The sequence below is a fragment of the Chiroxiphia lanceolata genome, chromosome 13, assembly GCF_009829145.1.
Source record: "Chiroxiphia lanceolata isolate bChiLan1 chromosome 13, bChiLan1.pri, whole genome shotgun sequence".
NCBI lineage: Eukaryota > Metazoa > Chordata > Aves > Passeriformes > Pipridae > Chiroxiphia > Chiroxiphia lanceolata.
The window spans coordinates 12,385,061-12,413,021 of record NC_045649.1 but is presented as its reverse complement, the minus strand read 5'-3'; the positions used below and the strand labels follow the sequence as shown (position 1 = coordinate 12,413,021).

The 27,961-nt window shown below is 37.2% G+C and overlaps 2 protein-coding genes across 7 annotated transcripts in view; one reads left to right on the top strand and one right to left on the bottom strand.

The window, feature by feature from the left end:
- CHD9 (chromodomain helicase DNA binding protein 9) overlaps nt 1-27,961 on the bottom strand; it is an 86,191-nt gene that overhangs the window by 52,464 nt on the left and 5,766 nt on the right. For 2 of the 4 annotated variants that reach the window (XM_032700755.1, XM_032700757.1), the window contains exons 2-4: nt 25,394-25,471; nt 23,677-23,765; nt 18,100-19,702 (exon numbers count right to left, since the gene is read on the bottom strand). In XM_032700755.1, coding sequence (XP_032556646.1) covers nt 18,100-19,536 — 1,437 coding nt within the window. In that variant the 5' untranslated portion in view covers nt 19,537-19,702; nt 23,677-23,765; nt 25,394-25,471. Of the gene's footprint in view, nt 1-57; nt 707-18,099; nt 19,703-23,676; nt 23,766-25,393; nt 25,472-27,961 lie in introns of those variants that run through there. The other 2 variants (XM_032700756.1, XM_032700759.1) reach the window with 2 other exon arrangements.
- Nucleotides 258-27,833, top strand: LOC116793153. Of its 3 annotated transcripts, XM_032700762.1 has the most exons (4): nt 354-664; nt 770-864; nt 9,282-9,463; nt 27,754-27,833. In XM_032700762.1, exons 1-4 carry the CDS (start codon nt 415-417, stop codon nt 27,785-27,787), a joined length of 561 nt encoding a protein of 186 aa, XP_032556653.1. In that variant the 5' UTR covers nt 354-414; the 3' UTR covers nt 27,788-27,833. The 3 variants fall into 3 exon arrangements, 2 of the variants coding, with proteins under 2 accessions (XP_032556653.1, XP_032556652.1); XR_004359391.1 differs by lacking the exon at nt 27,754-27,833 and having other exon boundaries at nt 258-380; nt 9,282-10,985; XM_032700761.1 differs by lacking the exons at nt 9,282-9,463; nt 27,754-27,833 and adding an exon at nt 6,919-7,334 and having other exon boundaries at nt 770-886.

Below are 27,961 nucleotides of genomic sequence, written 5' to 3'. Positions count from 1 at the left end.
TTAGCCTTTTAGCCCAAAGAACCCCTCCTCCTCCCACTCATTCAGGCTCTCACTTACCCTTCCTCTTGGCCTCTTCACTGAAGACATTTTTGGCGTCAGACAAAGACTTGCCCTCCGCTTTCGCAGCACCCCAGGCAGTGCTCAGGAGGAAAGCATGGGGAGAAGATTGCTAAATGGCCTATTTAGCGAGCGGCAGCCGGGCCGTGCACGGCGCTCCCCGAGCACAGAGCGGCTCCCGGAGCATCCCCGCGCCCTGCCCGGCGCGCTCCCGCCGCCCCCGGGCCGGGCCCGGCCCCGCCGTGCGCGGACAGAGGATCCCAACAAAGCGCGGAAAGAAACGCACAAAGCATCAAACGGCATCAGCGCCAATATTAGCGCTGGTTAGACCCGCTCCCCGCGGAACTAGGCCAGCAGATGGTGCTACCCGTCATTATTCCATTAGGCTCCGGTTTAACCCCCGCGGGGATCGGCTTTAACCCTTCCCGCTCCCCGCCCGCAGCGCCGCCCACAGCGGCCGCTCGCTCCTTGGAAAACCGTGGGAACCAGGCGCTGTTCCGTCCTGGACCTCGCTGCGCTGCGACCCTGCGGCTCCAGCCCCGGGGATGGCACGGGGGGGACAGCGGCTCGACCCGAGCCTGGGGCCTCACACAGATTTCGCTCTCCAGTATACTTTTTTTTTAAATTATTTTTCTTGCATTTAATTCGTTACTATAAGCTGGCAGCAGTGACTACATAAGCATTTGCTGACAGGCTTCCCTGCTTCCTACAGAAAATGGAAGAAGTCCTTGGGTTTATGCCTCTCCCCTGCCCGGACCTGCGGGACCCTGCGGTGAGGACCTCGCTTACTTGGGACTCGGCTCTGTGGTAAGCGCCTCTTCATTCCGAGGTTGGTTTAAAGCGCTATTTTAAAAGATCAGACAAGTTTTTATATACCTATTGTCAACATATCAAATAAAAACAAAAAGAAGATATAATTGGGTTTTTTGAAAGGTTATTAAAAAGACCAAGAAGCTTTTGATACCATAGCTCTATCCTAGCAATACCCTTGATTCTCAGAAGCCTGTTCAAGAAGAATGAGGAAAAATGAGGATTTTATTTCTGTTTTGCTGAATATATACTGATACCTTTATTTTGCAATATGGATGTTTTTCCATAGGAAGTTTAAAATATTGCAAGGATTTTGAGATTGTTAATATTAGGCCTTACAATAAGACAAAATTTCACTTCTATTTCAGATTAATTTCAAAATTAAGTTCATTGTCCAGTGAAAACACTAATGGTACCAATAGATTAAATGGTCTCTTTCCTTAACAATACCATTTAAATTCAAGGATATTTCTGTAAATACGCAGCTTAATCACAAGGACAATTATTACATATTAATTTTACTTTTCAGAACTCTGGGCAAGATGTTTCTACATTATGCTTACAGTATCTATAAAAAAATACAGGGATTTAGCTTTTAGGGTTTTTATTTCATATCTTAGTAAAAATGCTAAATAATGTACTATTTTGCATTTTGAGATCAGCTAAACAAAAAACCCTATTCCTAATGTACCCTTGGTATAATTTCAGCTCTAAGCCAAATGCTACTGAAGTCAGTACTGTTACATTGGTATGTTCTTGAACATTCCTGAGCCAGAAACAAACTAACCAAAATGTTTAATAATTAAGTAGGCAATACAGAAATGGTGGCTTTTTCATTAATCCTTTTACAATCATCTTCCTAGATATTTTATTCTTTTAAAACAAAGTTTCTTTGCTACATTTACTCAGAGGTCAAAGCTGCCTTCCAATTTATTCCTCAACAACATTTACTACATTCTTACTGTAGATTTGTGAGTATGCTGGACAAGGCTCCTCTGTGTTATAATTCCTCAGGCTTACCCTCTGCTTCTTGCTCTGTACTATCCCTTCTGAGTTCTGTCTCCTGCACTGCACAAACATTAAGCTATTTCTTAGAAATCCAAGACCGTGTTTTTTTAATTTTGCTATGACATTTCTAACCATATGGAAATGACATTCATGAACAGGCAGGAATGCACCAGCCAGCCATTCTAAGCTAAATAAACCTGTAATGAAACCTTCATCAAGAAGGTCATAATTGTCACAAAAAACAAAACTGGAAAGCAACACAAGTGCTTTGAGATAGAACATGAAACACACTTGGACTACAGAGGACAGGATCAGTGTGTGCTTAGCAACCAAAGCAACAAAAGCCTCAGCAGAGGTCTTTTATTCTGATAATAATTTCATGATTCCAAAATATGCATGGCTATAAAATGATTGAATGCTTATAAATCATCATGCACACTGAAAACCATTTCAAAAGCTACACAGCATCTGTAACAAAAAGGGAAAAGCCTTTTCCAAGCTGAAAATACCCCTTCCCCCTTAGTAAGCAGGAGTGCAGATCAAACATCCTAAAGGAACGTATCCTTTCACCAGCAGCTTACAAACCTATTCCATCTAGAATAAGGAAGATTCTTAACTGACAAACACATAGGAGAAGATGGAAAGGAAAACCCTGAGGCAGCTACATATTTAAAAACTGAAGATTTTATTTGGAAAAATATGTTTTTACTTCTCACGGTTGCAAAGATGATCATCCAAATATAACTGAAGGTAAAGCAATGCAATGTTGTCTTGTGTCTGCACAGAGAGAGCTCCAGGGTATCTGCTGCTGCTAATGGCTTTGCCAAGCAGCAGCCGAGTGCAGTGAACAAGCCTCCTGTCAGTTCCCTGCTGCTCCACGCAATCCTGTGGGCAGCAGGGAAATTGGCAGGAATCACATCAAATTCACACTATTGCTGCCGCCTGCAAAAGCCATTAACAGCAGCAGGTATGGGCTCTGCTGCTGTTCACACCACTGAACCAGCCCTAAAAATACTGAGGGTGGAACAGATCAGACAACAGCTGTAGACTTCCCCACACATGCCCTGATTCACAGCCAGGGGAGCATCTTCTCAGCAGTATTCAAATAAATTTGACATTCTGTTTTTCAGGAGTAGAAGGTATCCTACACATACCTCAATGATTTCTTAATTAAGCTAATGTAAAAGCAATCAAGTTACCAGGCAATATCGAGAGACTGAACTATGACAGCAGTCTTCCTAATAGCCAGCACTACTCTGCTGAGTAGGCTTTTCACGGAAAGGCATTTCTCCAACATTTTGTTGTGGTTGCAGAGGATATGCATTTGAAGACCTTCACTGGCATAACAGTCCTTCCTCCAGCAAGGACAAACCAGCATCCTGAACACTTACAGACACTGGGGTTTTCCCCTCAAAGGCCTAAACCCATTTTAATTTGCTCCACAACAACTAATATTTCTTTACATCCTTTGTTATCACTACAAAGGAAGTCCCAAAGAGAAGGTGAGTTTAACACTGAGAAGAGATCTAACTCCTAGAAAACCTTCCCAAATCCTGCCTTATCTGTCCCAATACTAAAACATGGCTTCTACTGTAAGAACACCTTTCTTACAGTAGGTATGGCCATTCATGACAGAGTAGTATTACTTTCAACTCTACGCATGCACAGAATCTTTGAGACCAAGTATCTCTCCTTAGTTGCATCTCTCTCTCTATATATATCCATTGATATATTTTAAGAACTGATAATGCTTTCCTCTGAATTTTAATGAGTCACACATTTGTGATTTAATTATATAAAGCACTTTTTTAAAAATAATGTTTTTCACTTGTGGATCTACTGACCCAAACATTAGCTACCACTAAGAACTAAGTTATGACCTTAACTAGTCTAAGAATAGAAAGCTAAGGTTTGAATTTGCAGTGGCTTGAATTATCCTTTTACTCCTACTGGCAGTAGTACCCACCTGCAGGAAGATGCTCAGACTAAGTACCATATGCCTGGAGAGCATAACAAGTTCTTGCAGGTCTACCAAGTCCTTAGGAAAATCAAGATGACCTTGACATCGACTTTACTAAAAGCAGCTAAAATTAGCCACCTGGAAACCTGATCTACATGCATTACCACATCATCTTTGTTCATGTCAAGTCACCAAAATAATATCAATATCACAACCATAATACAAAGAAATAAATTGCATAACTAATGATTCATCAATAGTTTGGGCTTTTTACCCAAATCAGCTTATTTTGTCACATCATAATCACATGAAAATTTGAAAACTGCAGTTGCTTTTAAGCTGCTACAGTGAAAAATCTTAAAGGAATATCCATTCCTCAATTGAATTATAAAATTGTGTTTATGAATGCAACTTTTAAAAAAAGCATGAACTCAAGTCAGTGATTTCAGAATTCCATTCTAGTACTCTGAACATTTTTCCTCTAGAATAGTCTGCATAAATAACTCTTCCAGTGATTTTTTAATGGTGGATTTGTATTTCAAAGGTATACTAAAAAAAAAAAAAAAAAGAACCCACACCCTTGATAGAGTCCATCTGTAGAAGATTGCTTAAAACATGAATGGGTGTCACTCCACATGTGGGCAGAAAGGAGTCTCCTTTGCTGCATGGCAATCCCAGCAAAAGATGTAGTTTTCCTTAGACAATATACTGGAAATGAGATTTTGATGGTTAATCAAGCTACTTCTGCACAACTGATGAGAAGATCTCCTAAATATGCAACAAGATTTCTTTTCTCCAGAGAGAACTCCCTCAGAGTTCCTTCTGAATTGCTTTTTATTTTCTTGTTCAACAGTTGCCCCACACCATCTGCAGGGATTGCTTTACAAAGCCAAGAACACTGGCAAATGGAGATCCATGGGGTTCTATCATTTTTCCACTCTCTTTGGTACTTGTATGGAACTACTAAGGGAGCCAATGAAGCATTCCAAATTATGGTTCTTTCAATATGCTGATAATACTCTTCCTTCTTTTTCTTGCTTATTATCATCGCTCATGCACATCTCAGTGTTTAAGGGAAACAGAATTTCAAGACAAGCATATGTGAAACCTAACCCAAATTAAAATAGATGTTACAGACAGATTAAAAAAAAAAAAAAAGGAACAAGATACAGGGAGAGAATCTATCTTTTCCCTCTTCTGTACTTGTTATCTGTAATGTTGGTAAATGAATGGCTAATGACTACAGCAACATGGCCAGGCAAAATTTTTACCTGTATAACTGTCACTTCAGAAGGTAAATTTATGATTTGGGATGTGAATGCTATTTGTGCCTCACAAGGCATTTAACACCATACTTATAACCAAATTTTAAATGAAATGAAAACATTAATGGAAAGGTCAGCAACCTTAAACTAGTCATATTTCTAAGATGAAACATGCACCTGTTTGTATGTCACACAGGGTGTTGTTTCACATCTCAGTGCCACAGAACCCAGTAATAATATCACTAATCATGTTTTCCCACTAATATAGTGAAGATACCATAGTTATTAGTAGCAGCTTCTTAACCAGTGACTTCCCCTATCATTCATGGGGTGAAAATCAAGCCGCTGTTCAGTGTAAGCAGCTGCTACCCTGGGCACACTGTAGAGGCAGCACTGGGTGTTACAGAATGAGTCTGCAGCACACATATTGCTTCCATTTGGAAGACCTGGTTTAAAGGCAGTATTTTGGGGCTCAGTGCCAAATATAATTAGAATGTTTTTTCTGAATATTTAGTAGCGGAATAAAAACTGTGTGTATTTGCCCTGTAATTCTTAAAGGAGGCACTATGTAATGGAGCACATTAAATTGCCAGGAAATAAAAGAAATTGAGAGCTTCATCCTGCTTGCTCTGCCAAGTGACTGCATTGAATGTGGCTCAATTATCAGTGGCTTGGTGTTCTCTACCCACTGCTCTTGGGTTCCAGTCTCTGATGGTGAACACAGCTATTTGCAAAGTGGCAGACAATGCCAATAAAACCCACAGCCTCAGCAAAACTCCTCAGTACTCTTTTTCACATGCAGAACCAGTAACACTCAGTACTTGTATTGACCTAAGCCTCATGCAGTGCATACATACCTCATATTCCACCTGTGGTCCCCACTACAAGTATCACTACATATGACTTAACAGGAGAAAACTCTGGGCTCCTACATATGAAAAAATGTAATGTTCATATTCAAGACAACTGGTGGATGCACCATTGAATTATTAGGCTCAGACCAAATTCACAGGCATGCCATACCTCTACGGACTTTCTAAAGCCTTTAATGCCTATCCTAATGGCAAAATGTTTTAGCAAAAAAGTTCCACTACACCATTTCTTTCTTTCATTTTTGATCGATCTTAACCTTACAAATGTTGCAATTATTTGACTCCTTAAAAAACAGTTGACTAAACTCTGTAATCTATAAAAGGAAAGTCAGGTTTCAGTTCACTGTTTGAAACAAGTCCTGTGTGGGCATCTGGAAATAAATCTGCAAAATACTTCGCCGAATACTTATGGACAAGAAAATTCAAACATATTCTGTTTTAAAAAGACTAGTCATTAAAGTTCAAAATCCCCAGATAAAGCTCTACAAATATATTGATTCACTGAAATCACACATCATTCAACACCTTCTTAGAAGATACAGGTAATAGTTTGCTTCTTCTGAACCCCCCCTCTATTTTTACAATAGGAAAAACTTATTTAACATGTAAAGCCAGATAGTTTCTATTACTGTGGGGAGTGGAATGCTGCAAAGCAGCAACCCAACAGCTCTCCCCAACCTTTTTTTTAATGACCTTTTATACTCCAGAAAAATATAACATTAGGTGAAGCTGCACTAATTTAAGGCGACAAAATCTTTCAGAATGCTGATTTAAAGGTAAAACAACAAAGAATCGATTGCAAAAGTCTTCACAACAGAAAACAAACTCAAAATTAAACTGAATTTTTCCACGTTGCTACCTGCGCACCCGCGTTCTGTATGGCCATGAGTTTTGTGTGCTACCAAGAGAGTCATTTTCTCATGGTTTTATTTTTTTTACCAACCAGAGAAGGAAGACCAGGAGACAAAACCCCACCCAAACCACCTTCAAAAAGAACAACACACAAGGAGCTTTTTATTCCCCTTAATCCAAGATCAGCTTCAGCATTCCTGTCCTGAGCACCCCAAGAAACCAGCAGAGCAAACATCTCTGAGCAAGGAAAAGCAACAGGACCTTAATTGTAGTTGGTTCTTGTCAAAACTTAATTTCAATTATTGTGTTCCTTCTACACCTCTCATGGAAGTGGCCTTGTAGGAACATCTTTTTATAATTGAAACAAAAATCTGCCATCCTTAGGAAGTTTACTACTGTCACTATTTCCTTCCACTGTCCCCCTTAAAGCCTCTCCATTTGTTACCAGTCCCAGAAGCAGAAGACATGACAGGTGTGAAGGGCTGTGAAGTGCAAACCCTCGATTCTTTGTACTCTTCTGCTACTTAGAGGAGTCACTGAACATACTGAAGGGATCAAAGAAGGGCAAGTGGGCAAGAACTGTGCAGAACCAGCAGGAACCTGCCCAGCTTTTGTCTCAACACCTCACTCCTGCAAGTACCTGCAGGAAGGAAATCTGGGCTAGATCAGAGAAACAACCACAGATTAAACAAAACACAGAGACAGATTCTCTTCCACAGTATGCTTTAACACCAGATTCTACTAAAATTTTGTAGTACATCAAGTGCAATGGTAAAATAAAACTCACTCTGAAAATAAGTGAACCAGCTTATCCAGAGTACAAAGGCTCTTGGAAAAACATGCTGCAACGCATCATTGTCTTGTTCAGTCCCAGGAAATTATTCTATGATATTATAGGCAGCCTACTTTCTAAAATGTATTTTCAGTGCTTGTTCATAGCAGAACAGTGAAGCATTGTGAAAGATGACAGATGTGAAAAATAGGTATCATTTGATTAACAGGGAAATACTGATCATGAATGATCTTTAAAGCAAAACAGACTGCATACTCAGAACAGCTGGCATGTAATATCTCTCTTTACAATAATTTTATTCACTAGAAGCAGTGAAGTTTAAAAGTTTACTCAATCTTTGAACTTCGTAGTATTACTGGATACCTAACAGAGTATCCAAAATGTTAAGATAACAGGCTAACCAAAATGTTTTCAACGTAATTTCAATTAGATAAAAACCCCCAGCACATACATTAAAATATACATACTGACAGGAATTGGGAAAAGCAATTATTTTTAACATGAACAGCTGGGGAGCCACTAATATCAGTACTGCCTGCACACCATATTTCCATTTAAATCAAGGAGGGGGGGCATACTTCTTCCACTTCAGTTCAAACCAACTTACGTATTTTTTGTTTCAGCTTCAATGAACTACTTTAACAGCTTTAGATGCTGGAACCTTCAGCACAAAAGACTCCTTTAGCATATATGCTAACCTAATGAAACCACTCCTGTTGAATCTAGTTATCTCAGTTAAATATTCATGAACAAAATCCTCCTCCCCTAATTAAGGAGTAAAACAAGATGCCTAAAGAAAAGGAATTTATCACAAAGGGGTGATGGTTTGAAAATAGAGGCCTCGAGTCAGAGAATACTACAGGGGAACAGCAGAATTTGATTTCAGGCAAGTGAAACCCAAAAAAGCAAAAAACCCAAACCGTTTTTTCCCCAAAAGTCTCCTAAAAAATTTCTAGAGAAAGAACATTGCATCCAAGAGCTTCATAGGGATTACCATAAAACAAACAAAAAAAACCCAAAACAAAAACACACCAAAAAAACTCTAAAAACCCCTCCCAGCAGGGAGCATGAACTTTTGGTAGGGATCAAACAGAAGAAGTTGCAAGACAGGTCTCTAGAAACATAAGCATAGTGGTAATTTTTTATCTCAACTCAGCCTGGCAGCTAGCAAAAGTGGCAGGACTAGACCCACTGGAAAGGTCAAGACAAGAGACATTCTTATCATCTTTAGTGGAGCTGAAGTCAACAGAAAGTGTCATCGACACAGAGCAGAATGACAGCCTGGGCAGAGATCACAGTGTGCTGCCAAGGACATCCCCAAGCACAGTCACAAGCACGAGTCCCTTCGTTCCTCTGTCCCCAAGCAAGGCTGGGTCACCATTTCTGAAATCATATTTAGCCAAAAAGCACCCTGGGCTGGCACCACAAAACACATCTCTCGTGCAGTGGCAGGAGCTGCTCAGATTTCATAACACGACGTGATTGCACGTCAAAGAATCCTCCCAAGGATGATATAAATAGGAGCTACAATGCAGACACATCAAAATAAATTTGCCTAATCTTTTTTAAAAATTGTTCTTACTGAACTCAAAGACATTAAGACACATGTCTGGTTTTGTCACTCAGATGTTCCTTAAATAATTTACCTGCCTTCCCTGTGACAGCCTGGGTTCTGTAAAAGCTGGCTGCTGCTTTTAGGAGTTGCAAGGACCAAAGTTCCTGCTACAACAGAGTTTACACATCAAGCTGAGCCATACATGGGCCTCATGGACAACTGCTACAAAGACTTAACAAAGACAAAAAACAATCCACATGCATCTTCTTATTCTTCTGAAGATACAAACAGGTACTGTAAGCCATAGCATGTTGCAAGTCACAAAAATCACAATAGCTATGTTTTTCTTGTAAGTTTGCTTAAAATATTACTAAAGGAGTCTCTGTGTGGTGCTCAGTAAAAACAATTGGTACAGTGAAAAACAAAAGGTACAGTGAAACAATGGCCTTTAAGATTACTTAAGACTGTTTCAGAAAGACAGTTGTGACTGACAGGTTTTTAAAATAATGTTTCAAACTGTAAGAAAATACACAAAATGCACAGAACCAAAATATCTGCAATGTTTTCTTTAACACTAAGGCTAACTTTTCTTTTCCTTCCAATATATAAACTACAACTAAATTGTGAAGTCACGAATATCTTTTAAAAGAGGACTTCCTATCAATCTATGAAACTAATTCTGGTTTGCAATTCAATATGCTGCCAAATAGCTTATGTGCACATATATGATACACTACAAACATTGAAAATTATTCTCAAATACAGACTAACTCCTGAAAAGACAATATGTAAAAGATGGGAACAATTTCATGAGATATAAATTAAAATGCTTGCCTTCACAGTAAGATATCAAGGGAAGAAAAAACCCAAGTATAAACACAAGCCAAATAATCCACACAAAAGAAAACCTGCCACATTTATGAAAGAAAAATTACACAGCTTTCAAAAACGTAAGACTTGTCATCTTTTCTCACCTAACATTGCTAGTTTCATTTATCAAACTTACTCAAATCAGCATTAGAATTCTCAGTCTCATCCTAGAAACCCACTAATTTATATTTATTAGCCTTTAGAGTTCCCAAATCCAATCCACTCAACACCTGACAATAGACACTCTCTTCAAAATCCATGTAACCAGCAACTTGAGCAAATTTTTTTTAAGCTGATAATGAACAGAGAAAACAACACCTCTCCAGATGCAGGAGGCTGTTAGGTAGGAAAAGTGCTGGAAATTATTTTGATCTATATATTAAAATTAACATAATAGCTAAAAGAAACTAGAAAACCTGAGTGCACAAAGCACACTGACATCTGGACAAAAGCTACATGAATTCCAAAGGTAATTCAGATTCTCTGGCTTTGAAGCCATACTACTGGTTAACACCTTTACAAGTTCTGCTTCTCTTTCAGTAATAACACTTCACTAACACTTCATAAAGTGTATGATTTTCTAAAAAATGTCTCAAGATAGAGTGCTGTTTTGGAAGTTTTAGAGGCAAAAGTATGTTTGAAGCCACTCAAAAGTTTAGAGTTTGGATAATAGTGTCAGTCAAAACAGGTTAGTGGTTACTGGAGCCAAGGGACAGTCTTGCATCGAGCCCACTTGCACTCTCTTCTCATTTGAGGTTACAGTTCCATGCACAATTATTTTGCCTCTACTGCAGAAAATGATGCCTCCTACTCCTTTCTCACATAATCCCAGGATGGCTGAGGTTGGAAGGGACATCTGGAAATGGTGTAGTTCAACCCCCCTGCTAAGGCAGGGTCACCTAGAACAGGTTGCACAGGATCATGCCCAGATGGTTCTTGAATAGAAGGGGACTCCACATCCTCTCTGGGCAGCCTGTTCCAGAGCTCTGCCACCCTCACAGTAAAGAGGTTTTTCCTCATATTCAGATGGCAGTTCCCCCATTTCAGTTTGTGCCCATTGTCCCTCGTCCTGTCCCTGGGCATCAGTGAAAAGTCCAGCCCCCTGCTCTTGACACTGTCAGACAGTTGTAGGCATTGATAGCTCCCCTCCACTGCTTCTATGCAATATGATTCTGGGCAACTGAGATAACTAAACCAGGAACTTCTATTCCTGAAGTTCCTTGACAAAAAAATTGCCAAGTTTCTCTGCACATGAAGGAGTTTCCCAGTTCAGTTCATAGCACAAATGGTTGCATTAACACAAAGTGGAAGAATAGGAGCTTTTTTTCCCTTAACTAATTATAGTTTAGGCATATATTGAACTGCAGCTTTAACAGCCTATAGGATGGGTTGCTGTCTTTAAAAGACAATTTAACATGGATTTTGTTTTCTCTTTTCTCTGTAATTAAGTACCATTTCTTCTAGACACTAAGCTTGCACAATTATATCAGTACTCTTACATTACTGAATTGCTTTACAGTTTTTCAGTGTTAACAAGACATCTGTTTGCAAATAGTTATTTAGATTATTCAACCACATTTATCCTGCAATATCATTAAAAAATTAATGTAAATTGAACTTATTTTTGTCAACTAGTCTCACCTTGCTATCTGTAGGATTACTCCTGTAATTTGACCCAGCCAGAAGCTTCCTTCCTATGCCTGCCATCTGTTAATTTTTTTTTGCAAAAATGCTTCTCTTTTGGCACATTTTAAAGACAATTATAGCAGTCATTTAATGAGTGCACAATTATCTCAGGAAAAATTATATTCGTATATTATAACAATCATTAAAACAGCAAGTACTTAATTTGAAAGAGGAAACACACACAAAGAATTGGACAGCCTGATTATTTGACAAGTGACAGAGGTTGAGAGAGACTTAAGAAAAGCAGTAGTGATAGCAAAAAAGATTCAAAAAAGATGAAACAATTTATCTCAGAGATGGTAATTACAACCTTGTAAAGCCTTTAAAACAGTAAAACAGATACTCTGGTACATTTTCCCTGTTCTTAAAAGCCCAGCAATTTTTGGGCATATTATCATAATTAATCATCTGTAAATGTGTTACGAACTAATCTCACAAACATGTACTTCCTTTCCCCAACATATGCAATTTGTAATTTATAAAAAGAAATAAAATGTATAAAAGGCTTAGATAAAACATATAAATTATATACAAAAGTAAATGCTTCATACACGTTCAACTATAAATAAAGTTATCAAAACACTGCTCTCTTAATGATTAATATATCATTGGCAAAACCCCATAGATTAATAATGAAATCATATGATATACAGCGATAATTTAAAAACTTAGTTCATTCCAGGAGCTGCACTACTTAGGCTCAGAAATATTGCCCTACTCCTCTCATTAGCTCTGTGCATTTGACACTTCCATTCCCACCTGTTTGTGCAGCCCTTTCTCAAATCATAGAAATAAAGCAAAAAAAGCTGCAAAATATTGTACAAAGAAGGTCAGCGGAGGGATTACTTTCATTACTTCAGCATAGATGATAAACCTATTAGATGCTGGAAGATAACTGAATTCTGGTGCCTCACTGTGGTAGAGAATTTGAGCCCCTACAAGAATGGTGAAAAATATTCCTGAAGCACAGAAAACTAAGTCCAGTGCATACAACTTGTAGAAATGCTTAAAAGGAAAGTTCAGACAAAGATTTACATTTGCTAATATGATGTCACCCATAAAATTATCCCTAATTAAAGCAACAGTATAGATACAGTGGATATGCTTAATGGGAGCTATACCAGCACTATTAAGCACTTTATGAAAAAGAACAAAGTTTTAAGGCTCTTTTGGTCTGTGGGTTGTTTTTAGGGGTGTGTGGGGTTTTTACATCTCGAGATTACAAGTTATGATTTGTAATGCACCCAAATGCTTACTGGAACAGATGTCTAGATTTCAGATCATAGCACCATTAAGGCTGGAAAAGACATCCAAAATCATCAAGTCCAACCTTTGACTTGAAGCAAAGCAGGGCAAATTCTGAGATGTGTATTTTATCATGCTCAGTCATTCACTGCTTCCCAAGCAACACACATATAGCAGTACCACAATTTTACAATCTTGTACCAGCACTTAGGAGCCATAACCTATAAACTTACTATGCAAAATACCCAGTCTCTTCTACAAAGAATTTCTAGACAGTGTGATCAGTTCATTACATTTAAATATTTCTCATTACAGGGTTCCTTAAAATTAAACCATAGAGAATGTAAGAAATACAATCTAATAAATACTATACCCTTGATTTTGATACATCTTCCATAACTGCATATATCAAGTAGTTGTCTGGTTTTGGCTCTCATAACTAGCCAAGAAAACACATCACTGCTTACTATGTGTTTCTCTCATAAAAACTTTACAGTGCCAAGATTTTGTATGCAAGTAGAATAGCAACCAATGGCACAGTAAGGGGTTTACAAGTGGAATAATCCAAAGGATAAATGTCTACAATGAGTTTAGAGCTGATATAAAAGAGAGGCATCTGATAACACAGAATTGAAAGGCCTGTGACAATTTAGGGCATCTCAGCAGCACATAAGCCTGGGGAAAATTAATTGCCTCTCTGGTGGGACGCTCATACATGAGTTTATGGCATTCTGATAGATACAGATGTCCTGGGGTACAACACCAACCAAGCAATTATCTACAATGTTCAGATTTTCTCTGCCAAGCTTTCAACAAGGGCAAGACAAACTTCCAAAAAAACATCATCTGTTGCTATAAAACAAGTGGTAGGACAGCTCAAGCTTGCAGGCATAAAACCACTTGCATGTTTTAAGTCAGTTTTTACAAAAACAATGTGAGATACTGGAACTCATGAATACACTGAATTGTCAAGTTAGGTGCCAAACTTTCAGTCACAAAAAGGAAAAAAATTATTCATTTGATTTAAGAAGACTACTGCATTGTCCTATAGCACTTAGGATTATTAATGGAATATTATTTTTCAGTTCAACCTCAATTTGTCCGTTTTCATGTATGCAGCCAGAAGACATTAGAACACTTATTACAAAATAACATACACAGTGAGATGGCTGTAAACTTCTCTTAGGACAGTTTATACTTCAGATTATCTTTCCAACTTCCTTTTTCTTCTAAATATGCAAAACAAAGTTGAAGCCTGTATTTTTGTCATCTTTTTTCAACATTATGAAAAGCAAATAGATTATTTAGCAAACTCAAAACAGTTTTAAGTGGAGTTAATAAGATCACAAGTCTTGTATTAGTCAACACTGAGGCTACATGAATCTTCAGTGCATTTCTCCACTTTACTTTCTGTTCTCTAACTCTGATGAAAAATGCATGATGTAAAATTAAGAGGCACAAGTTATTTACAATTCTAATCTAATTACAGCAAGCATAGAAAGTGTATTAGTAGCATAAGACAGTCTAGATTGTTTTTAATTTTGCAGCATTATTACACCTAACAGACTGTATTAATTTTTAAATTAATTTCCATTAAAAGAATAGCCATAAAAGTAAAAATGTGATGAGTATGCTCGCTTTCAAATACTGAAACAAGTATTTAATGTTCTTTTTTAATTTAAATAACCTCAGCCTAACTGCAGTTAAAGATCTTTGGTTGTCTAATATTGGGTCCATTCCAACAGCTACAGTTCATTAACTATTTCAGGAAATAAAGTTGTCCTTTCTGAGAAAATCTCAACCATTATCAAGCTGAAACTATTGAAAAAAAATTAAATTCACTAGTAATTGTTTACTCAATGTATGAAACATGGTCTTGTTAGACAATTAACAGCTCACCTTATCTATTACATATGAAACTTGTCAAAATGCCTTCCCACCCAACCTCTTGTCTAAAGCCAACCAGTTTCAGTAAGAACAAAATTCCTTCTCCATCCCTTACCCCACCTTTTTTCTCCCTGGTTCACCTGCAGACATTTGTAAAATGCTCAAACAGAACAAACTCATCTTGAACTTGAAATTCTATGAAGTGATCAAAGAACAGAAGGGAGAATTAGAACTAAAGCACCTCTTAGAATTGCAGGCAGTCAAAAGACAGATCTGAAACACTTAACTTCAGTAATTGCCATACTTTTCCTTTACTACTCATACTACATACAAGGCTGATTTAAAGAGGCTTCTACATTGTTTGCATCTGTACATTCCCTCTTGACAGTTTGACAGCTATTGGTTCACAACCAGTTTCTGAAAGAAACATTAAACATCCATCCCATTACACAAACTCAAGGTCAGAATCCAATTTATACAATTTATTGCACACCCCAAAATAATAAAAACCAAACCAAGCAGTTTTACAACTATCTGGTTTCTGTTGGTTTCGTTTTCAAAGTTCCAGGGGAAAAACATATAAGTTTTAAATACTGTAAAGTTGCTTTGTTTTCACACCACGATAAAAACCTAAATCAACCTCCCAAGGCTTCAGATGCTCTCCATACATCTCAGAACTTTATTCTTTGTTACAAAACAACGTTGTAAAACTAATGTCAACGAGATCGAAGTAAGTCTTACAAGGTTCTGACGTTTCCAACACAAAAGTCGCAGCACCAGAAAGTTCTGTCAGACCTACTTTTTGCCGCTTGGCTCCTCAAAAATGATACTAATTCCTGGATTTCTTGCCACCCCCACTTTTCCTGGAATCCACTTCCTCTTCACCCTTCACCCCCAGTATGCTCATGGGAGACCAATAGCCTCAGTGCTGCTGTTCCCAGCCCCGTGTTCTGCTGCTCCTCTTCCTGGCAGGACTGTGCACACACTCAAACAGGATCACGTTTCCCTCGGAGCTACTACACCCTTTGTCTTGAGGTTACAGAGATAACTGACAGGAGTAGCTTGGGCTGTGCCCTCCTTTTTTTTTTTTTTTTTTTTAAGGTAGAGAAGGGGAAAGAAAAGCAATGTTTATCAAAACCAACAGATTGCATCTACTGCATCACTCAGTTAATCAAGCTCACCTCGGCCACAGAGCTGTTTGTACAAGTTCCATTAACATCACACCACAACTTAGAGAAAATTTTCACCAGTAGGAATTGACAATTACACACTCCATAAGCATAAGCAGAAGTTGTAATGGAGAAGCAATCCATTGAACCAAGACCAAAGATTAAGCGTGTTAAACCCTTATCTCTAACACTAATGACGTAAAATTGAGGGAAAAGAAAAATGTTACATTGTCTCCTTCCCAGACCTGTGTCCTGCAAACTTAAGTAGAAGCAAGAGTGAATAGTTACTTTCCTTCCCAATAATTTTTTTCCACAGTAAGACACTATTCTCTCAGGTAGAGACAATATTGGTAGCAAGAATACAGAGAAGTAATACAGCTACTAAAACCTTTATAAATCTGTCTGCATATCTATATATTTTTTGGAAGTTGCCTCTGTTTTGAAATGCACAGATTAAAAATGAGAAAACGTCCATTCTCTCTTCCTTTCCAAACACAAGCTAAATTCCTACTAGAATTTAATACAGTTTAAAATAAAATTTCGTACTTTCCCTCTTCACATGCACATGGATTTCAACAGACAATCTCCCAATTTTGGAAACCCTACATGACCAGCAAAGGCAGCCAAACACGTGTATTAATCATACAGAAGGTACTGCTCCTTCTGCCAAACCATCTAATGGAACAAGTTTCAGACATTCCTGTCAAATCAAATTTGGGCTGGAAACTGCCAAGCAGAGACAAACTTTGTTATTATTAAGGTACTGATCTACAGGTAATGCAGTCACTTATACCACTCTACAAGTATTAACAAGGAAAGCCACTAAACCAGCCTCCAAAATCATAGCAATAGCTTTCAGGATTGAAAAACTTTAAAAGCTCAAATAATAATTATTTGTGCCTTTGCTTAATAAATCTCTTTCATATTCTAAATATATTCTCTTTTAAATTAGGAATTTTTTGAGCTGAAAAATCTACAAGAATCTCACATATGCTGAGGTTTCTAGCAGCTGTAATAAGAATATAATTTTGCTGGTTACAGTGTTGTGAAAAAATACCTTTACCTCCCTACTTTATTTGCTTTTGAAAAGCTTAACTCTCATAAAAGACCAAAGTGATCCAGAAGTATCAGTCTGTATTTCAATTTAATGACTTACATACTTCCTCTAAAGAAGAAGATGCTGATACAGATGAAGATAAAGGCCAGCATTAGAAAAGTGGACTTAATATTTGAATTAAAACTATTTCAAAAGTCACTAAGTTACATATAAGAAAGCAATCATAAGAAACAGACTGAAGAATTGAAGGACTATCTTTCTGAACATTTCAATACTCACACAGTTTTAATTTCTTTTCAGTTTTCTCTCTGATAAACTGAAAAGCACGGTCTGCAAAGTTTGTTTCTCTTGTATCCCATTAAAAAAACCCACACTACAATTTTTATGCCGTTTTGTCCGCACAGAGAGGACTTGGATAAGGTGCAGTAGATGTCACCTTATACTCAAACAACTGCTGAGCTTTTTGGTTTAGCCAAAAGTAGCAAAATCCAATATATACACAGCCTTTTATATGTTTTCTATTATTACTAATAACAAAAGCAGGAATAAAGTGTGCACAAAGACACCAAGCAAAGGACCGAGCAACAACTTAACCATTGCAATTCTTGCAGGAAATCAGCCACACAAACCTTACCAGAGCTCTTAAAAACATTTTTCTGTAAGTACTTTTCAAGACAATAAGCCATTATATTTGCAGCAAAATCATTAACCAATTTTCTCTGCTGTACTTCAGAAATATAAGCAGCAGCAGGAGTGGCACCATGTTAATATATAAATATTTCAGGTCATCTAAGTCTTGTTTTCTGAAGTAAGAAAACAACAGCAAAAAACAAGGTCTGCATCAACGGGTTCTTTTCTCCTAAACTAGCCATCATCTAGACTTCTTCAGGGTCAAAGAACAACTCAGAGACTTCAGTTATCATGCTTTGACATAAACACCATCACTATTATTCATTTCACCAGATCAAGCAAATCAAACAGCTCAAACCCCTGCCCCCCAAATCCCTACATACCTGTCCTTGTAAGGTTACACGACTCCTGCCTTGCAGGTGCTGATTAGAAACTGAAGAATGCCAGGGATGGATCTGACTTTGGGATTGTGCCCGAACCAGATCGGATGACTGTGTTACTTGCTGTGGGGTTATATGGTGTTCTAGGTCATGCTCTAAAACATGGCTTGTGCTATCCTGAACAAATGCAGAATCATCAAACTGTGGCAGAAGGTCTTCCTGAAGGAGGTCATCTGGGTCAAGTCCTGTGAATGGTTCATTATGAGTCTCGACTTGATGAAGTAAGTTGTCATCTAAAGATGTAAAACCGTTGCTTTCAATAGGATCGGTGAAATGGCTTATCTGAGAAGCAGAACCAGTGGAAGATGAAAAATTAATATTCACAGGAGAGAGTTTTGAACTACTAAAGTTGCCCTGAGGATGCGCAGAATGCAACATTTGAAAAGTATTTGAATTCAAAGGTGTATTAGGATTCAACATGTGCTCAGTTGTTTCTTGCTTGGTCCCTGTTTGAGATGTAAAGGCATCGCTTCCAGTGAAGTCAGAGATAGAGTGTGTCTGCTGGCTGGTAGAAAGAGCTGTTGTAGGCTGAAGAAGGCTGGTAGGAGAAATGTGGTTATTGGAGTAAGAATAAGGAGATGAAAATTGTTGACTATTACTAACAGAACACGGAGTAATAGTTGGGGACTGTCCATCAAAATTTCCTTCCTGATTCCCACAAAAATGTAATGAAGCACTTGCAGTTTGAGAAAACGGCTGAACGGACAGAGGCTGCTGTGAAGTCGATGGATTAGAAACTGAAGGAGGGTGGTTAACACTGACTCTGAGAGAAGTAGATACGTTCACTTCCATGAAGTCTTTTGGCTGACTCAGAGCATCCTGCCCCGTGTTGTTTCTGCTTTGTTGCGACCGTAGCGAGGCACACTGATGCTGTGGTTCATTAGCCTGAAATAAGGCAAAGTCATGGTGTGCTACAAAGCTTTTGTTTTGCTGCATAGACTGAGAATGTCCTTGGTGAAAAGGGGACCCATTTTGATTGGAAACCGTTGTGGCAGTTTGATGACCCCACATAGGACTGCCATCGGCCACATCTGGAAACATCCCATTGGACTGGTTTTGCGGATGAACTGGTGAACAATTGAATTGAGAGTGTGGTGATAAGACATTGTCAGCTGAGCTATTAAAAGACTGATTTACTGAGTGAAGCTTCAGTGAATCATACTGATTCAGCTGATCAAACTCACTCATCTTTTGTTGATTTTGAGCATCTTGCACATGGTTCAATGAGTCTATGTGCAAAGGTTCAAATTCTGCACCCAAATTCAATTCATCAACAAGTGAAACAGGTCCAGGTTGAACAAAGGCATCATCTGACAAACCTTCTAAGGTCTCACTAAAAAGATTGGCATCATCAAAAAAATCCATCATAGGATCAGTCATCTTGAGAGGTCTGTTCTGCTTTTTCTCTCAACTCCAAATGGAGTCAGTTTTGTCTCTCTGCAGTGAACAGAAACAAATGACATCCGGCAGTCACCACCTTATCCAAGGCATGCCAACATCCATTAGTGCTTCTCATGAAACATTCGTCTTCAAGTGTTAAAGCATCCTAAGGGAAAGGAAGGGGGGGAAATAAAAAAAGAAAAATTAATGGCTTTTCTCATTGCTCCTTCTCGTCCTCAACATTTTTAAGGATTTTTGATATTTTGCTCATAAAATTACGCTTATGTTAAAACCACAGATAAATAACTTCTTTTTGCTTATACTCACTGCCCCATGCAGGGTTTATAATTTTCGTCCCTTATTTAGTTATGATTTAAATGTAACAGTTTCATTTTTTCATTCACTCAAAGCACAGTTTTAGATTCTTTTTGGCCATATTCATGAAAATTACCAAAATGTACCAGAATTGTGTTTTACTAGTCCAGGATTAGAACTTGCTTCTACAGAAATCATATAATACACAAGATATATACAGTAATTCTGTATGTTTAAACAAAAAACTTGAAGGTTATAAACTACATTTAAAATTAGTAGGAAAAGCTGAGATACCTTGTTTCTTCTATTTAAGTTGCATTAAATAAGTTTCCGAGAAACAGTATTTTATCTCTTAAAGATGTAATAGACTCTTGTTTGGAGGAAAGACAAGAGAATGAATACAGTGATACAAACATAAAACATAGGAAGGAACTACCTTTGCTTCAACAGAGTTTACACACTTACCTAGTTTTGAAACATTTTGAACTGTTCATAGTATCACTCAGCAATCACCAATGAATTACTTTGCAATCAGGGATTTAAGGCAAGAGTTGAAAAGGGGGGTAATTTAACTTTAGCCTAAAAGCTCACACATTTGTAGTATAATCAAACAGAATAGGAAATGAATGAATATGTGTGTCTGTGATAATTTACCTCCCCAGTTAAGTAGTAACCCTCTATAATATGGGAGCAATCACTTTAAATGAGCATCTTGATGGAATAATCATTCCTTTATCCTGTTAATATATATCTCTAATTAAAGGGGAAAAAAAAGGAAAGAAAACAGCCACAACTTTTAATTCCTGACCCTACTACTAAAGACCACCTTCATGCTCTCCTCCTCCACTTCAATTGTAATTCCTTGATGAATTTTCTTAATAATAAAATGAGTATAGGATCCTTCCAGAAATAAACACCCTGCAAATCTGAAATATTCTCTGATGGACAAGGTTCGTGTTGAACCTACTAAGCACAAAGTAGTCTTGGAGAAGCTGATGAAACCCCATTCTGCTTATATTCCTAGTCCACTGAAGGTGGTGTGACCATAGTCAGAATAAAGCCAAACTTAAATTCACAAACCATGCTTAGGGTTTGAGTATACAAAATTTCTGGTCTGTACACAGAAAGGACAGATGGATCCTGTATCATACTGAAAGGCACCAATTGGTGACATCTATCAAGTATGGACTGGTATGACTGTTAATGAATTGAGAGAACAAGAATGCTATTAAAAAAGTGACAGAAGCTTAGGAAGATGACAGCTTAGCACAGCAAAGTAGCCGTGGTTTCCAGATGATACATGTACAATTATTGCTTAAAGTTAGGATATCCTAAAGTACCAAGATAAAGGAAGCATTAATATAGATTAGACCTCATTATCTTCTAGCACTGATTAAGTTGTCTGCTTCTGATTAAAAGCAACAGAATGATGACTTTCCCAGTATCAAACTTCCTTCCAATGCCTTCCAGTCGATGACAAATGAAGAGCAGGATCCAGGTAGATGACCTGGCATGGGTTTAGGGTATTATAGCATGGCTGATATAATCATCCCTGCATTTGCTAAATTCTGTGTAATATCCAACAGTAGAACAGCTTTGTGGCTTTCTGTGATTTGCCCATCTATTAGCAGATGGAATACTGTGTCAAAAGAGTGGATAATACAGCATGCTAAAAACCAGATAGTGAAAAAACTGATCACTTCTGCATACTATTAAGAAATGAGAGACATTCCCTCCCCAATATTAAAACACAATTACACTACCATTACTTGTCAGATTTTAACTAAAGCTTTGGCCGAGTTCAAAAAGCTCAGTTAATTAAATAATACAGAAGTTACTTCCTACTGATGTGCCAAAATAAATGATATTTCATCACAGATTCAAAGATCAATGTACATGTCAGATTTGAAAGGCACAGAGGGACAGCACAATTTCCTCAAAATCCCAGTAATGTAGAAGACTAAAAAAAGAACATTTAGACATTTAGTAGATATGAACTCTATTGATCTCTAACAGTTAGGAGTGTTTGTACTAGAATGCCATGATATCTGTAGCTAAATATGGATTGAAAAGATGAATTTTCTCTTATTGGTATCACGAAAATTTGGATAAAAGCTGGTTGGGTAGCCTGTTTCATTAAATAAAAACACACACATGCAATTACATATATATATACACATATGCATTATTTTATTTTGAAATTACTCTTCACTGGTATGCATTTCTAATTATTTTTGAGTAATGAGCCATCTCTTTAGTAAAATCATACCCTCAACGTACTGGTTTTGTTTAGAACTCCATTTCTGCTACAGAGTTCACAGACATCATGCTAAATACTCCAAAGCTCACTCAAGTACCTTGTATTTTAATTTGAATATGACAAATTTTTGAAATGTATGGGCTTAAACTAAGTAAGTTCCAGTCCATGGCTACAGTTCCAGCTACGAGTAAGAGTATAAAACTGGAGCAAACTGGTATGTGTGTGCTTGTCAGAGTAACTCAGAGCAGTCTGTTATCAATCCTACACTGGTTTTGCTTGCACCAAACACCTCATGTAACTGCTTCCCTCCTTCTACTCCCCAGACATGAACAAACTCCCCTCCTATGCCTTTCCTCCTTTCTCGCAGGTAGCATCTGGGAAATAAATATAATTAATATAAATAAAAGTTTAGAGAAAAAAGACACAACAACAAAAAACCCCAGCAAAAACAAACAAAACAAAAACCAACAGAAAACAAACAAACAAACAACAAGAAAAAACCAAAACACAAAACCCCCATACCCAAACACTAGCTTATTGATTGTTATAGTTGTTCATGAAAGTTCAAGTCAAGTTCAAGTCAAGTCATGACAAATTTCACTTGGAAAGAAAATCCATTTTGCAATGCAACTGAAGACAAATTTCTACCATTCTCAACCATGTTTGCCTTCACTATGAGTGGGACAATTTCTTACTGAGAACAGCTTTGCTTAAGCTGAGCAGAGCAAAACCACACCAAAGTATATCACAGAACTCTCTGCATAAAACAACATGGTATCAGAAAGTCCCACAGTGTGCTTAGGCTATAAGCACTATACTTCTTTAAGAGATCTATATTAACATTAATTTTTAACTCAATTTTTAACTGAAGCCTCGAAATTATATTTCATCAAGCTGTACTTAATATATGGAGAGAATGCATTATGACAAGTTCTGTAACATATGAAGTAATCTTAGCTGTTTTCCTTAAATACCTACAAAAATTAAAAATACCAGTAGTTTCTAGAAAAAATTGTATTTCCTAATAAGATTTTTGTGGCTGTTTTGTTTCTACTGTTTTGACATGCAGGTGTGTGTAATACTACAAAGTTTCTTCAGATTAAATATGGTTGACATTATTGAGTAAAAGGGTTGGTTTTTTTAATTGCACAAAATTCAGATCCTTTGCTTTTGTTGCTTTCCAAGTTGGAGTCACTTTCTTCCCAAAACTCCAAATTCAAAAGATGTGTGGCAAGACACACAGGCTTGTAGAACTGTTGTATATATCAGAAAAGGACTCAGACCACAGACCAATTTACAAATTCTTTACCACTGCTTCTCTATCTATAACACTAAGAGTTAGTGATTTAATTAGAGCATTGATACTTAGACATATGAATTCCAGAGTTTAATTATTAGCTTGGGTCAAAATTAATAGCTAGCATAGGCACCTAAAGAACCTTTTACTATAAAAGTACCTGATAAACCCTTAAGACAAAATTAAGTTGCCTAAATCTTCTAAATTAAAAATATACCACAAGATATTAAAGGAAAGGGCCCAAGTCAAGACAAAAAAATATCCTTACCAATGAGTATAGAACACATCTCTTTAATGAAGAATTAAGAAGCTCAGAGATGTGCTTTAAATCCAGATGGATACCTCATCATTAGAGACCTGAAAATGAAGCATGTTACACAAGTCACACAATAACCAACTTCAGGAGTGTACATTCAAATGCAACACCTGAAACTCAAAAATTCAATAGATACCATAAAACCAAGAACAGCAGAATTAATACACAATCACTGGTAGCCATGATTTTGTAAGTGTCCGATAAATAGGCAAGTGCTCCTTTTGTAGGACCACTAAAAATAACCCAAGCCTACAAACCTCCAAAGATGAAGGGCAGAGTCTGTGCCAGAATACTAAAAGGTTTAGGGCAACTTTAAGATACAATGTAAGTACCCAAAAAAAAAAAAATAGTTTTAGGGCTAGGTTTTAAATCTGTCAGTCCGAGAAGTCCTGTACATGTCTTGTAACAGCAGAGTGCTGTTACACACTGACAGATGTATTTGCCAATGGGAAGTGACACTGCCTTTCCAGGGGAACACACTTGCATGACAGTTTTATCCTGCTCCTTGCCTTGACAGCAGGTAGAGGAGCTCAGCTTCAAGAGGTTCTCTTTTTATCTGGAAGAGGCTTCCAAACATTACTCAGTTTAAGGGAAAAAGTGTATGGGGTGAAAGTAAAGGCTTCTAAGGCCTGTGTGTAAAAGCCTCAAAGCAAATAAAACCACTCTGTAACATTAAAAGACCATTCTCTCCATGAGATTCCCCTCTTCCTAAATATAGTCTCATGATGACAAACTCTTTAACACCTTTGCAGGACTATTAATACAGTTCAATCTTAAATCTTTATTAAAATATATTATATATTACTGCATGGAGGAGCGGATTGTGACACAAAGATTATTTCCTTTCCCTACATCTTTGAAACAATGTTGTAACATATGCCAAAGACATAAATTGGTTATAACAGCTACCAAAAGCCTGCAATGTTCCAGTAAAAAAAATTTCTCTCATTCTAATTCAGTACATTAATTAATACATTTATTACTCAGTAATACTTTTATTACTCAGTAACTTCAAGACTTATTCCAAGCTGCTCTGCATTAATGGGGACACTTCATGTGCAGAGATATTTTTTTAAAATTCATAAAAAAATAAGCATGTACCCAAACACATATGTAGGGGAAGGCTGCTAAAATACTTCCATCCTTTTTTGCCATCTATGTGAAGTAATATGAATTTTGTACCAAAACAGCCAGAAAACTTGCTCTAGGTGTTCTCTTTTTCTGTACTGGAACTCCCATCACACAAACAGCTCCCATCAATCACAAATCCTTTTCACATCCAGAAATTAGAACTGAGTTTGAAACTATTTAACTGTCAAGTTCTTTGCACTTCAGTATATCTTTTTGTTCCTAAACTTCTGCTTATTTAAAAGTTCTTTGTTCGCTAAACAAAATTAAAGCATAAGGGTTTTACAATATATATGTTAGCTGAACAGAGGCATTCAAAAATTTATTATTTGAAAAAAGAAAAATCAAAAACTTGCAATCAAGTAATTTATCCCAGCTGTAAGAGTTCAACAGGGAAAAGAAAAACCTAATTCACCTGTAACTACCATGTAAGATAAACGCTATCTTGAGGTCTTGGCTATCCAAAACAGCTATGTATCCTTCCCCAACTGGATTCTTCTTGAATCCTCAAGATAAAAGAGAAAAAAAAGATGTTTCTTACTCTTTAGGACAGTGTCCACTTGCACGAACAGGTTCCAATAAGGAGACAATTGTGGAATACTTTGAAGTTTGAAAAAACCTATGTCAGAAAAAACCACATATATAACTAAACATACATTCACTAGATCTACAGTACATTATTCTAAGTGTAAAATACAATAAATACTTCAGACACTGGAAAAATCACTGAGCCAAAGAGAAATTCACACAAAAGGAACTTAAAGCTTTCTTAAGCAGCAAAATGGAATCTATCTCCCCAGGTTCTCAAATAAGCTATACTGCACATGAACTTTTACATACACACGTGTATGTGTATATATATATATGCACACACATATATATCTCTGTTAAATGTGATGTTAAAGGAATGTTCTGTAGAGATCCCTTCTTTGGGAGAGGGTCCTAAGATTTGCTTTTAAATCTTGAATTGGCAAAATTAACTGATATACAATAAAAGTTACACTGCTAAACAGAACCAGAACTACATTTGTTATAAGCATGCCTAGATCCATATTAAACTATCTTAGAAAGTTTTTAAAAAATCATCTCCCACAGCCCAACTAATACAGTATCTTCATAAAATACTGAAAGAAAAATACACGTCCCTAAGTGCACATGGATTTCCTTGTTTTGTGATGAATTTCCAAAGCATTAGTATTACTAATAAAAAAATGTGAACAACAGTAATCTTGGTTATTTCACTAAATATCTGAAGGGAGGGTGTCAGGGGCTGGATCAGGCTCTGCTCGGGGGTGCCCAGCAATCAGACAAGAGGCAACGGGCACAAACCGATGCACAGAAGTTCCACCTGAATACAAGGAAGAACTTTGCTGTGCAGTGACCAAGCACAGACAGGGTGTGGAGTTTCCCTTCACTGGAGATATTCCAGAACCATCTGGACACAATCCTGTGCAATGTGCTCTAGGAAGACCCTGCTTGAGCAGGAAGCTTGGACAAGATGACCCGCTGTGGTCCCTTCCAACCTGATCCATTCTGTCATTCTTATTTTGGACACTAAAGCACAGACTGTTATACACATTAGTGTAACAGGAAATAAACTATTCATTTCAATTAGGTGAGGATAACTACAAAATTCCTGGGTTTTAAAACATCATGTAAATTTTAATAAAATAGTTTAGTTTTGTACAACATCCTTGTGTGCTTTTATGTCTTCAGTCTTGGCAAATACCTTTAGAAAATTTAACAGCACCAGTTGAAGACGTTATTATTTTCAAATACCTTCTTCACCTGCCAAAGGTTATTGCACTTAAAGTAAAACCTGCAGAACAAAACATGTAGGTGTGCATCTGCTGCTTCAGCATGTAGTATCCCAATTTAGTTTTAACCCTTTCTCTTTTTTGTTTAAACAAACCCATTAGACTTGGCACTAAATGTGAAGTGTCATTTATATTTGTGGACATCAATTGCAATAAAGTTTCAATAATAACACAGAGAATGACAACATCTGCTACAACTGACAGTGATCTAGAAAGATACCAAAAGTTTGGAGTATCTTCTTGAAAAGAACAATGTTTATCCCCAAGTCAGTTTATTTTAGTAAAAATAACCGTTAAGAAGTTCAGGGGTTTGGCCATGAAACTACTGAAGGAAACCATACTAGTAACCAGTATTGCTCCCAAAATATTGCAGTTTTGCTTCTCTAAAGTGTACCTGTGAAGACTTTCAAATATTTCAGGACTTAAGTGACTTTCTGCTTATTTTTCTAATACAGGTAAAATCTTCCCATGTTTAGTTCTTCAGGTTCGGATACCACTAAAACTAACTTTTTTTTTTTTTAGTGTATCTGTACAGAATGCAAATGCCTCTTTTCACCCCCTTTAGTTGTCAAAAGAGTCAGAGTAACATATTCAGTGTAACGTATTTGTAATTTACAGTGAACTTCTAACCACTAGAAAGACAGTTACACAAACTTTCTTGTAAGTTTAAAAAGAAAATTCTCTGGTGCTGCTGAGATTTCAGATGTAAGCATTACAGGATTTCTATCATTTTGTCATAAATTTCAGCATTACACCTTAATTAGACCTATACAATATGTGTCCGAATTCCAGTATCTTTCCTGAGGAACTACATTGCCATTTTAAGATTTAGAGAAGCATTTGCATTGAAAACCAGAAAAAAAGCCTTCTCATTTTCACATGTGGCCTGAACCAAGATTTCATTACAAAACATCACAGACAGAAGACTTCAGAGCACAGCCCTCTTTCATTTCACAATCTGATAATACACTAACTTCCAATAATTCTCATGTTGTAGCCTGATAAGCATCTTTGTGAACTCCTGCAAGTTTATAACCTGGAAGTACCAACTAGAACAACGCAAAGGATCGTATCTGTTTTACAGATGCCTCTGGATCCTTATTGATGATTACAGATAACAGTTGTGAAGACTTGACACTGACAGACAGAAGTCTGCTTTGGGGGGGAAAAAAGGAGCACAATTCCAAGTCCTGACACTACCAGATGAGGATATGCCACTATTTTACTGAACGAAACAGGTTCAGCCACCCCACTGCACACTGCATTAGCTAGCAAAAGGAGTTTGATCTATA